At 34.6% G+C, this 14378-nt stretch overlaps 1 protein-coding gene across 1 annotated transcript; it reads right to left on the bottom strand.

Annotated features, from left to right (window-relative positions):
* Nucleotides 1-304: 304 nt before the first annotated feature.
* Nucleotides 305-3755, bottom strand: LOC144546087 (protein ACCELERATED CELL DEATH 6-like). Its single transcript, XM_078294620.1, has 3 exons — nucleotides 2987-3755; nucleotides 1462-1997; nucleotides 305-905 (listed from the first exon to the last, which is right to left on the bottom strand). The coding sequence occupies exons 1-3, from the start codon at nucleotides 3753-3755 to the stop codon at nucleotides 312-314; spliced, it is 1899 nt and encodes a 632-aa protein (XP_078150746.1). The 3' UTR covers nucleotides 305-311.
* Between the last annotated feature and the right edge of the window lie 10623 nt (nucleotides 3756-14378).

Raw genomic sequence — 14378 nt, 5'->3', positions numbered from 1 at the left:
ATTTTCTACTCAATTCTAAGCATTAAGTACAAAATTATGAGTATTAAAAATGAAATCGGTATTAAGAAGGAGATAGAAGAGAAAAATGAAAATTAGTATTTGTAATAAGAAAGAAAGATTACAAGTGGAGCACAGAAGTGGAGATTACAAGGAAGAGATAAATTATGACATGAGAGGGAGTAGGAGAAGATATGGTGAACCAACCATTGTCAGGACAAATAATTAGTACATTCAATTGAAATCATAACATTGTAATTCAAAGTTACAAAGATGCGATAGAAAAAACAAAGTTCCCAATATTTTGCACTTCTTTAAATATTTGGAACTAGGTCTTTTTGAAAAAGACCACCAAGCCTGTAGCGAAGCATTAATAGGGGCCAATCACTGATGATCTTTGAGAGGATTGGAAGAATGGTGCAGAGTACTAGTATAAGAATTGCAAGCCACATGTTTTTGGGGGCTATTACTGTGAACAAACCGGTACCAAAAGCAATTGCAGTAGCCCCATAGGCACACCACATTAGTGCCCTCGTTGTTTTCCTATAATTGAGCAGGAAATCCAAGTCCTCCCATGTCGCCAAAATGCAGAGAAATGCGACTGCAAGGGAAGAACACATGGCTATGGTGTCAGAGATGAGGAACACCTGAAAAGCTGCTTTCCTTGCAAAAAGGGGTTGTCCGGCATCAGAGGAATCAGGACTGAATCCTCCTGGCAATGTAAAAGCAGCAGCAAAAGTGATAGTAGCAAGGAGGGCAGCAACCAAAGATGTGTTGGAAGTGTACTTTGTTGTAAGTGACTGGACCTTCTCTATTGCTTCCTTCTTGATCGTCCTTTTTGCATTATCTCTTATTACATAATTCCATGAGGAGGGAATTACATTTGATAACAATGTGAACGACTCATTCTGCGACAGCAAATAAAAATACGTAAAATATATACATAATCTTTCTTGACCTTATATAAAATAAAAATAAAAATTGAGTAGGTGTTTCTAAGTTCACCAATCCTTTGTGAACTCAACTCTAAAGCTAATGGAATTGACTTCAAACGACGAATCTAAACCGTTAAAATCTTTCTACCGTACAAGTGATTCATCTACATGTGAAAATTTTAAAGTTTTGAATTATTTTAGTATAAAGTCAAGTGGTCCAAATTAGAAGTTTTATAAATTAATTTTAATGCATTTATTTTTTGGACATCTTTTGACCACTTGACTCTATACAAAATTAATTTAAAATTTAAAATCTTTTACATGTAAATGCATCACTCATAAGATAGAAGGATTTCAGTGATTTTGATTCGTCGTTTGAAGCCAATCCGATAGTTTTTAGAATTGAGTCCAGAAAAAGACTTCGTGAACTTAGGAACACCCAAGTTCTACTAAAACTGTATGGAATTAATGAATTGTATAAAATTAAATAAGTGTTGCGTGTAAGAGAAATGGAAATTAAATAACTTACCCACTTCAAAGTCTTCCATGAGTCTTTCTGTGCATAGACTACGTCAACTGCATTAGAATTGGAAACATTAACAGCAGTATAATCCTGTCCTGTATGGGTTAGTAAAGAACGAAGGATCTTCGGGTCGCACTTGCGAGCAGCTGCATGCAGGGGAAGCTCGCCATTATTTCTGGCTTGGTTAATAAACCTATGAAGCTGGGTTGTTCGGAGTATGTAGTCAACTAAATGTGGTTTCTCAAAATAAATAGCGTCATGGAGTGCATTGAATCCATTTTTGTCGGGAGTATACACAGAATCAGGGCAAGTGCTCATGATCTCTTTCGCAATTGGCAGATAGCCTTTTTCCACTGCCGAAATAAATGGAGTATTTCCGGTTGGTTCATGCTTAATATATGCCAAATTAGGATCATATTCTAAGAATATCTTGACCAACATGAGTTTGTTTTCAAGTACAGCTCTGTGCATCGGATTGTTTCCATCTTTGTCTTTATGGTATGCTAGTTCGGACTGTCCTACCAACAGTTGCTTAAGTATACCTGACAATACATGTCAGGATAAAATTAGTTCAAATGCATGGAGCAACAATAACGGATGCAAAACTTTCTAGGATGGCAAGAGCGACATAGAAGTAAAAATCAGAATGGATTATTCGACCTTACAATCAGAATCGACTAAATCAGATTTATTTTGCCAAAAAATTGTTTGTCTTAAAGAAAAATAGAAAAAAAATGATAAAAAAAATAATTTGTCAATAATTTATATTGAGACAAAAACTACATTCAAATAATCCACTAATATAATATAATACAAAAATGCAAATACATCGTAGAGTTAATTTTAAATTAAATGTAACATAGAAAACACAAAATATTTAAGAAATACTGACATTTAAATAATTCGGCAAAAAAATAAATTTTACTATTTGAAAGAAAAAGTAAATTTGTAAAATATCTAAACAAATATTATATCAGAGTTCACGGTGAGCCAATAACCGATAGTATATCTAAACAAAAGAAAATGGATAGGCTTATGCACCAAGTTCACTCAAACGTTTTAGTTAAAAAGTTCCCTTCTTCTTTCTTTCTTCTCCCCATTTCCCCAACCCAGTTTCTTATTTATTTTTTGTCTTTCTTCTTTCCCCAATCGAAGTCTCTTTGATACCTGTCTTCCTACTCGGTATTCCTCTAAAATTCACTCTCACCATAAATTCATACAAAATTCGGCTCGGTCTGGTTCAATTCCTCTCCGAATGGTCCGATTCCGGTCTGACTCAGCCGAATTTGCCTTCTATGTTAATTTCACAAAACGAAATGAGTACTTTTTAGTTTTGACTTGTGACTATAGACTTGAGATAATAAGAACAAATATTCCGCGTCAAATTTGCCAGTCAAAAGCCAAAAAAAAAATGTTTCCTCAACTGAAATACATACATAAGACTAACCACAACAGAATGTAAGGTTGCATATGAAGTATCTAATTACTATGAAAAATAAAATTCACAGAATTGGGTATATAAGTAATGAACCTGGGTGATCGAATCTCACAGCAGCATGCATAGCCGATTTATTATGCGGGCCAAAAACTGCCGAAGATGGGATCTGTAGCAATCGCTCTATAACTCTAGAATATCCTCTGCAGGCCGCCATATACATGGGCGATTCCCCAGTATTGGTAACTTGCTCTGACAATTCTGGCTCTACGTCCAAGAGCTGTAGTGCGAAATCTTGGAAGCCATTGTGCATGGCATGATGCAATGCGTTTTCTTTGCGCCTATCGGCCTTCAAGAGCATGTCGTTGAATGGCCTTCCTTCCTCCAAATCGTCATGCTGCATATACTGTGATGCAGCAGTGATGATATCAGAAGCCAACGAAAGGTTAGCTGCCATCAGAGCAGCTATCAGTGGGGTCTCTCCATCAATGTTGGTGCCGGAGAAGAGGGAAGGGGCTCGGGACCAGGCCTCCCTTGCAAATTCGTCATGTCCAAGCATTGCGGTAATGTGAAGGCAGTTGTTATTGTGAGGAGTGGTAGAGAGCAGGATATCAGGGTCAGCAATAACCAAGTGGTTGCAGAGGCCGAAATCACCTTTGTTGCATGCGTTGAGGAACTGTCGTAGTCGTGGGTCCATTGGGATAATAGGTGGGCTGGAAGAGGAAGCTAAGCTGGCTGAACAGAAAGCTGATAGAGATGAATTGCTCATGCTTTGTGGTAGTTGAGTGTCCACTGGGATAACAGGTGGGCTGGAAGGGGAAGCTGAGCTAGGTGAAGAGGAAGTAGAGCGAGCTGAATTGCTCATGATTTCTTTCTTGCTTGGTTGGCAGCCTTAATTTGTGTATTGATCTTGAGAAGATAAAATGGATTTATATATCTCGCAAGTTAACAAACTTTCTCGCACGTTCTCACACGTTATCTAGCTGTACACAACTTACAAACAAAAGATAATCATTTATTCCGGAAAAAAATATTATTCATGTCATATATGATTCGTTGTCCTCTTTTCATTGAAGAAGTTGGATAATCTGAGCGGGAGGAGAAATAGGTTACCGGGAGAATACTCATTTTCGTTATTAAAAGAGACCTTTCTAAGCAAGAAGAAAGTAAAAAATAATAATAATAATAAATAAATACTTGTTCCAAAGCAATCAGGTGTGGGGAATCTAGATTTTTAGGAATCGTAGCTAGGCCCATAATTCTGCAATTTATTAAATGACATTTTTGTCTTTTAGACAATTTACAGTAAAAATCTTCATTTATTTGTTGAAATTGGTTGAAGAAAATATCACTACATAGAGACATGTTATAAAATGACGCTTATGTTCAGTAAAAATCCGTAATTATATATGTCAGGTAGAAATCAATTCTGGTCCTTGAATACATTATTTCCGAACATATGGTACAAATTATATATGTAGGAGCATGGTTCAAAAAATCGGAATCGGAATCGGAATTGGATTTTTGACTGCTGGTCCTCTCTTTTACCCCCCTCACTAACAATGGAGCCCCCCCCCCCCCCCCCTCCCTCCCCAGATCCTATCTTTCTCTCTTCCCTTCTCTCCCGTTCGTGCAAACACAGGGGTGAAGCCCCTTTCTCTCTTCTATCGCCCTTCTCTCCCGTCCGCGCAAACACAGGGGCGAAGACCCGATTTTCTCTTTCTCCTCCGCCTTGAATCGGCACAGGTGAGTGAGATTGTTCTTTAAATCGGCTTGAATCGGTGTAACTCGGCAGGAAAATCGGAAAATCGGCCGATTCCGTCATTGTTCATACGATTTTTTTGAAAAAATCACACAAATCCGAGAATCGGGCAAAAATCGGCCTGGTCCCATCCGATTCCGAGTTGAATCGGCCGATTTGACTCGGAATCGGCCGATTTTTTGAACTATGTGTAGGAGATATCTAATAAATAATATGGTTTTACATCATCAAACCTACATCTGTGCTGCTAACTTTTGGAACGCAGGTGCCACTCCACGGATCTGATCTATATCACAAGACTCGCTATATATTAACTATTTATCATAATAGGAATTATTGGTATCGGGATCGGGATCGGGATATCGGATTGATATTTGCTCAGGATCGGGGTATTTTTTTTTCTTTATGATTTGCTACGTGAGGATCGGCTCAGGATCGAATCGGGGTAGGCCGATACCGATTCGTATCGGCCGATCCGGATCGGTATCGGCCGATAATTCCTACTATGCTATTTATTCTAATTCAGTGAAGGTGCCACTCAAACCAATCGGATTCTATCGGAACGGATTTCAGGTTGTCTAATTTTGGATTATGTTTCACATTACGGGACTATTTGAATGAAATCATATTTCTTTTTAGTGATTTTGACAAGTTTTGAAAAAAGTTTCAAATTTAGCTCGAAAACTGAGCAAAAATACCACTTAGACTGAGGAAAAATACCACTCAAAACTGAGCAAATCATATTTTGGTCTTTTAATTAATTTTCAAATACACTAATGGTTCATATAAAAGACATATCATTTGCCCAAAGATAAGGACATACTTTTGTCTGACTTTTATATTTAGAGTCTTGTTGTGGCATTTCGCTTTTTAAATTTTTTATTACATTTAATTTTAAAAGGGGAGGTATAACACGGTTGGTTAAAAAAAAAATCTGAAGAATATTGGTTATTCAAAAGTCGAGATTTTGATTCCGCCTCACAACTTTGCAGCCTCTGCGAAAGTTTTCAAAAAAAAAAAATAATATTTAATTTATATATATATAAAATCAAACTATTGATTGGTAATGCAGAACAAATTCTGTTTGAGTTGTTACAATTAACCTTATTACCAAAGTGTTGTGGATGCAAAGATTTATATTTCGACATGCAGTATTCATTAGGTTTTATATTTATTATAAGAGACACCATAGAATTTTTTTTAGAAGTTCTTTTTAGTAAATGTGCATCTAGTTTAAACTTAGTGCATGATATCAAAACTTAAATAAGACGTGGGAATGCAATAACCAATTGAAAACGTCATGCATGAAACCCAAGTGTACGTGAATATTTAAAAAAAAATTCAAATACGGGCAGCGCAATTATGGGATCTAGATGTGGCAAAGTTAATAGTTCTTCGGCATTATGAAAATTAATCTGTTTCAAGAGTTAAGAGAATTATAAAGTTGGTTAATTCATAAGATTAATATTTATACATTAACAGCTAGCTTGGTGCAGAGTTGTGATTTGAACTCGATTAAATTAACTGAGTTAAACAAATAAAGGAAAAAAATTAAAGCATAGCTCGAAGCGCTCATACATGGTTCTCTCATGAGCTCTCTCCTAATTTTCCCTTCTATATTAATCAAGTCTATTCTACTTATTTATAGAATGACAAGTTATTAGACATAAGAAGAAGTAATTAGGATTAATTACAAAAAATAAATAACTGGGCGAGTTCATAAGAAAATTCTTTTACGTTCTCACGCTAGCTGTACACATGTTACAAACAGATGACAAGGAAAAAAATATATAATTTATGTTGTTTGTTATTCGTTGTCCTATTATCAAGGAAAAAATATAATATTACAGAAAAAGGTTGTCGCCTTGCTTGTTGAATAATCTAAGCGGGATGAGGTATATATTGGACTGATTGTACTAATTATAACAAAAAGTTCAGCTTCCTAAAAAATTGTAAAAACAAAACTGTCTTGTTTCAAAGCAATAAGTAATGGCGAATCCAGATTTCTATTGTAGGAACAAAATTCTATTAATTTATTATATGAAATTTGTCATTTAGGTACCTTACAGTAAAAATCTTCATTTATTAGTTGGAATTGGTAGAAAACAAAAAGCACAATAAGTACTTTTGATATACACAAAAAAGCAAGACTTCAAAATTTCATTTAGAAATTCTAAATAACTAGAGCTGTTAGTTGGATCTACACTGTTAAATGTGATATGCATTGTTAAGATTTCCTTTATATAAATAACTATTTTGTGGATAATTTTTTACATAATTAATTTTCAAACACTCTAATGATTCATATAAATGATATGTCTTTAATTTGCATAAAGATAAGACCTCACTTTTCTCTAACTTACCGAGTTGTGGCATTTCGCTTCTTAAAATTTGATAATATTTTTTTATATATATAAAATCAAACTAATGATTTGGTAAAATGATAAAATAGTCACAATCCCGAACAAATTCTCTTTGAGTTGTTACAATTAACCTTAATACCAAATTACAAAATACAAGAAAACACCTAATTTATTTTTTAAATACACAGTAGTGAATACTACATGCAGTATGATTAAATTTATTTATTATAAGAGAACACCGTAGAAAAATTTTAAATTGATTTATTATAAGAGAAAACCATAGAAAAAAATTTATAAGTTTTTTTTTTTTTTAGTAAATAAGCATAGAGTGTAAACTTAGTGCATGATATCATAACTTAAATAAGACGTGGGAATGCGATAACCATTTGAAAGCATCATGAATGAAACCCAACTGTACGTGAATATTTAACAAAAAAAAAAAAAAATCAAATAAGGGCAGCGCAATTATGGGATCTAGATGTGGCTAAGTCAATAGTTCTTCGGCATTACGAAAATTAAACTGTTTGAAGAGTTAAGAGAATTATAAAGTAGGTTAATTCATAAGATTATTTATACATCGAAGAACTCAGTCATTTCCTATTGTTTAGTACACATTAACAGCTAGCTTGGTGCAGATTTGAGATCTGAACTCGATTAAATCAACTGAATTAAACAAATAAAGTGAGTAGATCTGGAGATCTGCCATTGAATTTGACTAATGAATTAGATACAAATGAACAGCTTTGGGCAGTGCACCTATGAAGTATAAATTAATTAGTAGACTATATCAAGAGAGCAACTGAATTGATGAAACAAAATTATAAAATGAATACACCTCAGACCTGCATTGAGTTGACTTTATAATATACTAGAATTATTCCCTCCATGTGAATGCTTGGTTTCTTCCAAAGACGGAGTTCTAATCTTTGAGTGGGCGGACATCTAAAAGGGATTTTCAAAAATAGTGCAGAAGAAACAAAAATAAAAAATCTCAAACCCTAGATCTACCTAGCCACAACCTCTCACTAGCTCCACACCTCTCCTCTTCGAATTTTTACCCCCAACACAATGATATCCACCCGTCTTGTCTCTACCTCCTTGAACGGAGAAGAGACGAATTTTTACCCCCCAACACAATGATATCCACCCCTCTTGTCTCTACCTCCTTGAACGGAGAAGAGAATGAGGGAGAGGGGAGGGATCTGAGTCGAGTGGAACCGACTGGAGCTGAGAACTTGATATTGTCAGAACTCGGAGAGTAGAGTTCAATTTTTCTTATAAATATTCCAATTTTAAAAGCTAAACCTCCATATTTTCTTTAAAAAAAGAAAAAAAAATAGGCGGGAGACACGTTTTTAGCAATGATATATATATATTGTGATTAATTGAGGTTGATATGAGCAAGGTGATATGATATTTGTGTTTGATTGAGGTTGATGCAAGGTGATATATGGGACACGTTTTTTAGCAACAATATACACATCAATTTGACTTGATAGCATTCATTGAGGTTGATGCAAGTCAATCTAGCTTCATATCATATTCTCTCTCTTTCATTGAGGTTGATGCAACCCTTGTTGTAAGGGACAAATGGACATGATATTCCTTACTACCCTTTTATATACCTAAATTGACAAATGCATGTTGCTTTATTTTGGTGATGCTCATCGTTTGTGCTGCCCAGCATGAAATGAACTTTCCACTCCATAGAAATTTATCCTTTAAGAGTTAGGGTGGTAAGGAGCTGGCTTGTTACAAGCTGGGTTCAGCTTGAACTCGTCACGAGTTGGCTCGTTCAAGTCATGAGCGCTGACTTTAGAGGTCCCAACTGAAATCTCAATTTGAAATTGTCACGAGCTGGATTGAGCTAGCTCGTTGGGTCTGACTGTACTATGTTTTAAGAAAAAAATAAATTCTATAAACTTTTTGGACTGAGTTGGACCAAATTAGATAGTATAAAATGCACACAAATTTATACAAATTCACAAATTGATCCCTAACCGAGCTAGGCTTCAACTTGAACTCGTTAATTATGGACCGAGCTAGTGACGAACTGGCTCATTGACAGCTCGATGCAGTGACAAACAAGCTGTTAGTGAACGAGTTAGATACGAGTCACAATCAACCACAGACTACGAGATATTTTTCCACCCCTATTTGAGAGTATTGTTTCTATATCTATATATCTCACTTGCACCTAAATAGACAAGGGTGGCCTGCTCTGATGCATAGACTAAAATATTCAAGACTTGGCAAGTAGTTGCCAATTTGTTAATATTATCTCTTTTCTATACTATCAAGTATATATCAACACACTTTACACCCATTAATTGCTTTCAATCAACAAAGGCCTTTTATATTTTCTTTCCTATTTTTAAAAAAAAAAAATCATATTTTCCAATTGGATTCAGCCGATTCGTATTGATTCATCCGATTCCGATTTTATGGTCGACTATCTGATTCCAATTTTAATTTTTAGAACCATACTTAATACGATGTGAGAAAGTGATAACTTTGTGAAAGCATCATGCATAATACATGTGTGAATAATTTTATTTTTTTAGATGTGACAAAGTCAATAGTTCTTATTTTTTCATTAAAAAACATTTTACAAGATCTAAAATAACTATAGGTTAATTCGTAAGAAGTGGATCTAAGATTATTTCCCCATACATCAACTCAGTCATGTGTGATCTTAACTCAAATAATATATGAATGCTCATAATTAAACAAATGAACTGGGTAGATCTCTAGATCTGCCATTAATTGAGTTTGACTAATAAATTAAATACAAATGAGCAGTTGGGCCCACCATGTGAATGCTTGCTTTCTTTCGCAAATTAATACAATGATCAAGCAGTTGGGCAACTGATTTAATTAAACAGAAAAAAAAAAATTAATGCACCTCAGATCTACCTTGAATTGACTTCCAATATACTAGAACAAATTCCAGTTAAAATAGAACATTAAATGTGAGTTGCAATTTAAAGCTTGGTTGTTCCGCATCTCGTGAATTTGTGCAGCATGAATTTTAAAGCACCCAGAGCTGCGGAACAACCAAGCTTTAAATTGTAACTCACATAATCATGAGATTTCTAGTTTATATATTCAATTAGATTTGTAGTTTGTATATACTACAAGAATATAAGCTAATTATTGTGGATATGAGACGACACAACAGAATCCCAATGTATATATGGACATACTGGAAGGGAGGAGAAGAGAACACCAGATCAACTGAGAAATATTGGAAAGATTGGCTAGAGCCTAGAGCTGCTCGCAATGCTTGAGGTTGATACATTGTTTATTTTGTACAATTTCAACGTTAAAAAATTTGTTCAAACAATTTAAATCTAACAATACATTTTTCTTTTGTAATTTTGCAGATTAAAATGAGATGGCACGCCAAAATAATATCATACTTGAACTCTATTGAATTAACGCTATCTATCTCTTAACCTTCTATGTTTTTTATTCTTGATCCAAGCTAGCTCGCTCTAAGACTAACTTTGCTCCTTTTTATGTTAAAGTTATATATGCCACCTTAAGCAAAGATAAAGAAACTATGTTAAGTAGCACGTGAGGGAGAAAAGAAGGGGCGAGAGGTGATAGCTCGAGAGGGGTAATTTTTGTGAGGTCGGGGCCGAGAGGAGACGAGAGAAAGAGCGAAAGAGAGGGGATAAAACACTAAAACTGGAGGCGATCCAGTTTCTGATTCAACACTCACATTAGCATGGATCTTAATGCGGATCAAACTGTGCAGATATTGAGGCAGGATTCGGGCATTTGTTATAGTCTACAAAACAAAAAAAATTGATGAATCAAATTAAATTTATTACACCCACAAAAATAAACTTAGCACATAGAGGTTGGCAAGGAGACACTGCCTGTCTATTCTGCGGTGATGTAGAATCCAGTACTCATTTGTTTATTACATGCCCTTTTGCTAATGTCATATGGTCTTGGATTGTCCAACATAATGGTTTTTATTTTAATTGTAACAACTTAGATGATTTGTGGATTTCAGATAGTTGTATCTCCCTTAAAGACAAATTACTAGTTGAATTAGTTAGAGCAGCCACTCTTTGGTCTATCTGGCTAGTCAGAAATAGAGTTTGTTTTGAAAATTCACCAATCCCTCCCCTTACCAATGTAGGCACTACTATAATTTCTTTAGCATCTTACTAGTGCAAAGCTAGAAATGATGAAACTTACTTCAAATTGACCTTAATTATGCCAATGAATGTTTATAATTTGAATCAGGGAGGCAGTCTGACAATTTTGCTGGTTTCAGACTTCTCAAGATCCAGGAGAGCAGACTTCTCAAGATCCAAGGGACACAAAACATGGGTCAAGGGAACTGGATCTCTCCGACTACCTAATATCCAGAATGGAGTCTGATTCTCCAATCAATCCAGACCGTGTCTCTCCATCTTCTGATGAATCATATATGGACTGTATCTCTGCATCTTCAGATTCTGCACTATCCTAGTATATGTTGGAACTTAGTACTAATCCCCTTTGTTTTGTAATATGCTCCCTGCTAAACTTTCTAAGTAGTAGCTTTCTATTTTGGTGATCTGTATTTTGGTTTTATCTTGTGCAATGGGTCTCTTTAACTCATTGTATTTTGTAATGAATACTGTTTTATATGAAACAAGTGGGGGTTATCCACTTTTGTTACAAAAAAAAAAATTTATTACGCCCATGTTCGTTAATTATTCTTTAAACTCATTGGTACAGCTTCAAAATTGATAAATCAAAGCAAATTCATTAAGCCCAAAAAGGCCCAACGAACCCAAAAAACAATGTTCTCTCTGATCTCTCCCATTGAGCCCAAATAACAAAGTAAATTCGAAAGGAGATTTGAAAGATAGGGCGAAATTGAGAAGGCAATTAATATGATTTCTAAATGAGCTTTGCTATTTCTGGATTGGTTTGCTTGATCTGTATTTTAATGAGTGTATACAACTTTTTCATTATTTTGTTATGGACATTTTAAAGTTCTGTATGATGCTTATGTCTTTCATTATTTGTTGTGAGAATGAAACCAAAAAAAAAAACATTTTATTTTCTAACTCAAAAATTAAATAATTTAAAATAGATAACACAGATAACACAATAATTATTTTGCTGTCTTTCTGGTATATACCAGTCAATGCAGTAATGGTACTTGAAATGTTGTTGGGGTTTTGAAACTGTTGCGAAGGATGCAAGATACAAAATAGGATTAAAGGAAGTCATTGAAATGAATTCTTGTTCTCCACAGTATATGTTGTATTTTTATGCTTTGATATATCTATATTTGCTTATAATTGTTGAAAATATTCTACACTGGTACAGAGTTATGGAATTAAAATCTGGACTCAATATGACTGGTACAAATTTTTATTATAAGTCAAGGTGCATGGCTGGTACCAATTTCTGTTAGCTTCAAACAAGTTTGATTCCTGTTTAACTCAAGGCTTCATAGGTTAATTATAAAAATTCCAACTGTAGTGACTAATATAATGCAGATTTCTGCCAACACAGACGGACACAAAAATTCAAAATTCGGAAATTTTCTTATAAAAGTGGGATGGTGAGTACCAAAAATTTTGAAAATTAAAAAGTTAGTGCTGAAAACACGGAAATTGCATAAATAAATAAATAAAATTGGGTATATAATAGATATTAAACTGAGATTATAAACAAGATGGAAGATATTAAAGAGACTTTTCTCATGCTTTGTATGTTATCTGATTAAATTAATTTCAAACACAGGAGAAGGAATATATATTGACAATAGCCCTCAAATGTGATATTATTCAAACATGAATACTGAGTGATTTTAATTAAATTGAACCAGCTAATTTCTAGCTAATTAATGACATTAAACAAAATAATTTATCAGAACTAGTACAGGTGATTAAACAGATGTTAATGCATGTTGATCTACATGTGACTTTCTACTAGCACAAGTTATTTTATTTCTTGGAAATAGGCCTACAAGGCAAGGCTGCAGGCAAATGGGAAGGAACTTCAAGCCTTCAAAACCCAAGCTGGGGTCCACCTGTCAGTCTTTGCCCATACCAACTCGATCACTGACCTTAATTCCTGGCCGTAACCAACCAGGTATTGACCACTTTGCCCTTACTGTACCTTTTTAGACATTCTTGATTCCCAATAGATCTTTCATCTTTTTACACACTTCCTTGCACTTCTTCACCTGAAATTTTATTTTTCCTTTTTCTTTTTCTCAAATAAGATTCGACGGTCCTTGTTTGACCCCTTGAGCTCTCAGCAGCTTCCACCTCTCCTTGCATCACACTCCACACATGTTGATCTACTGGTCTGATAATAATACAAGAAGAACCCTGTTAGGAATCATAAAACCAAACAATTACACCTTATCTAGAGATCAAACAATTACATCTCATCTAAGGGTCTAACACTTACACTCCGGAGAAGAAGAAACAATCCTCACCTTAACCTAAGACCATCCTATGTCAAAGAGATCCAAAAAACATAATCTTTAGTACGGAATACAATACCTGATTCCATGTCGTTTGCCATGGAATACCAAATCCTAGGTTGGAGAAGCAACTGTCTCTGTGAGCGCGAGACAAGACTCTTGCAAGTTTTTCCTTTCACGCCATTTTGGTTTAATCTTAGATTAGGTCTTCCAAAGCAACAAGATCGCCTCTTGAGAATTTCTTTCCAATTTTCTAAATGGAATTCTCCTCTCTATTCTTTGATGAAAGAAGGGAGAAAGGCACTCAATTCTAAAGAAAATAACTTCTGAAAAAAGTTGGTTCACTTGTGCCTTGTAGCGAGATTCTAAATATATAAGAGCTATGTAAATATAGCAGTGTTATAGCAAAAGCCATTCATCTAATGATTATCGCGGTACTTATTTTTAATATGATATAAAAATATAATCATATCATTTAATACTAAAATAAGTCTTAAATTCTTAATACATAGCTAAACTAAAAATTACACTCAAAAACTACCAAGGAGGAGGAGATAGAAGAGAAAAATGAAATTAGTATTAATAATAATAAAAATGAGAGATAACAAGTGGAGATTACAAGGAAGAGATAAATTATGAGACGAGAGAGAGCAGGAAAAGAGAAGGAAAAATAATTACAACATTCAAATTGAAACCATAGCATTGGAATACAAAGTACAAAGATGCGATAAAAAAAATAAAAAAAGTTCCCAGCATTTTGCACTTCATCAAATATTTGGAAGGTCTTTTCGAAAAAGAACACGCAGTCTGTAGCGAACCATTAATATGGGCCATTCATTGATGACCTTGGGGAGGAACGGAAGGATGGTGCAGAATACCAGTATGGAAGTTGCAAGCCACAAGTTGTTG

Source organism: Carex rostrata, chromosome 29 (assembly GCF_964058835.1).
Source record: "Carex rostrata chromosome 29, lpCarRost1.2, whole genome shotgun sequence".
Classification (NCBI taxonomy): domain Eukaryota; kingdom Viridiplantae; phylum Streptophyta; class Magnoliopsida; order Poales; family Cyperaceae; genus Carex; species Carex rostrata.
Note: the sequence above shows the minus strand (reverse complement) of the source record. Positions and strands in the feature narration are given on the sequence as shown.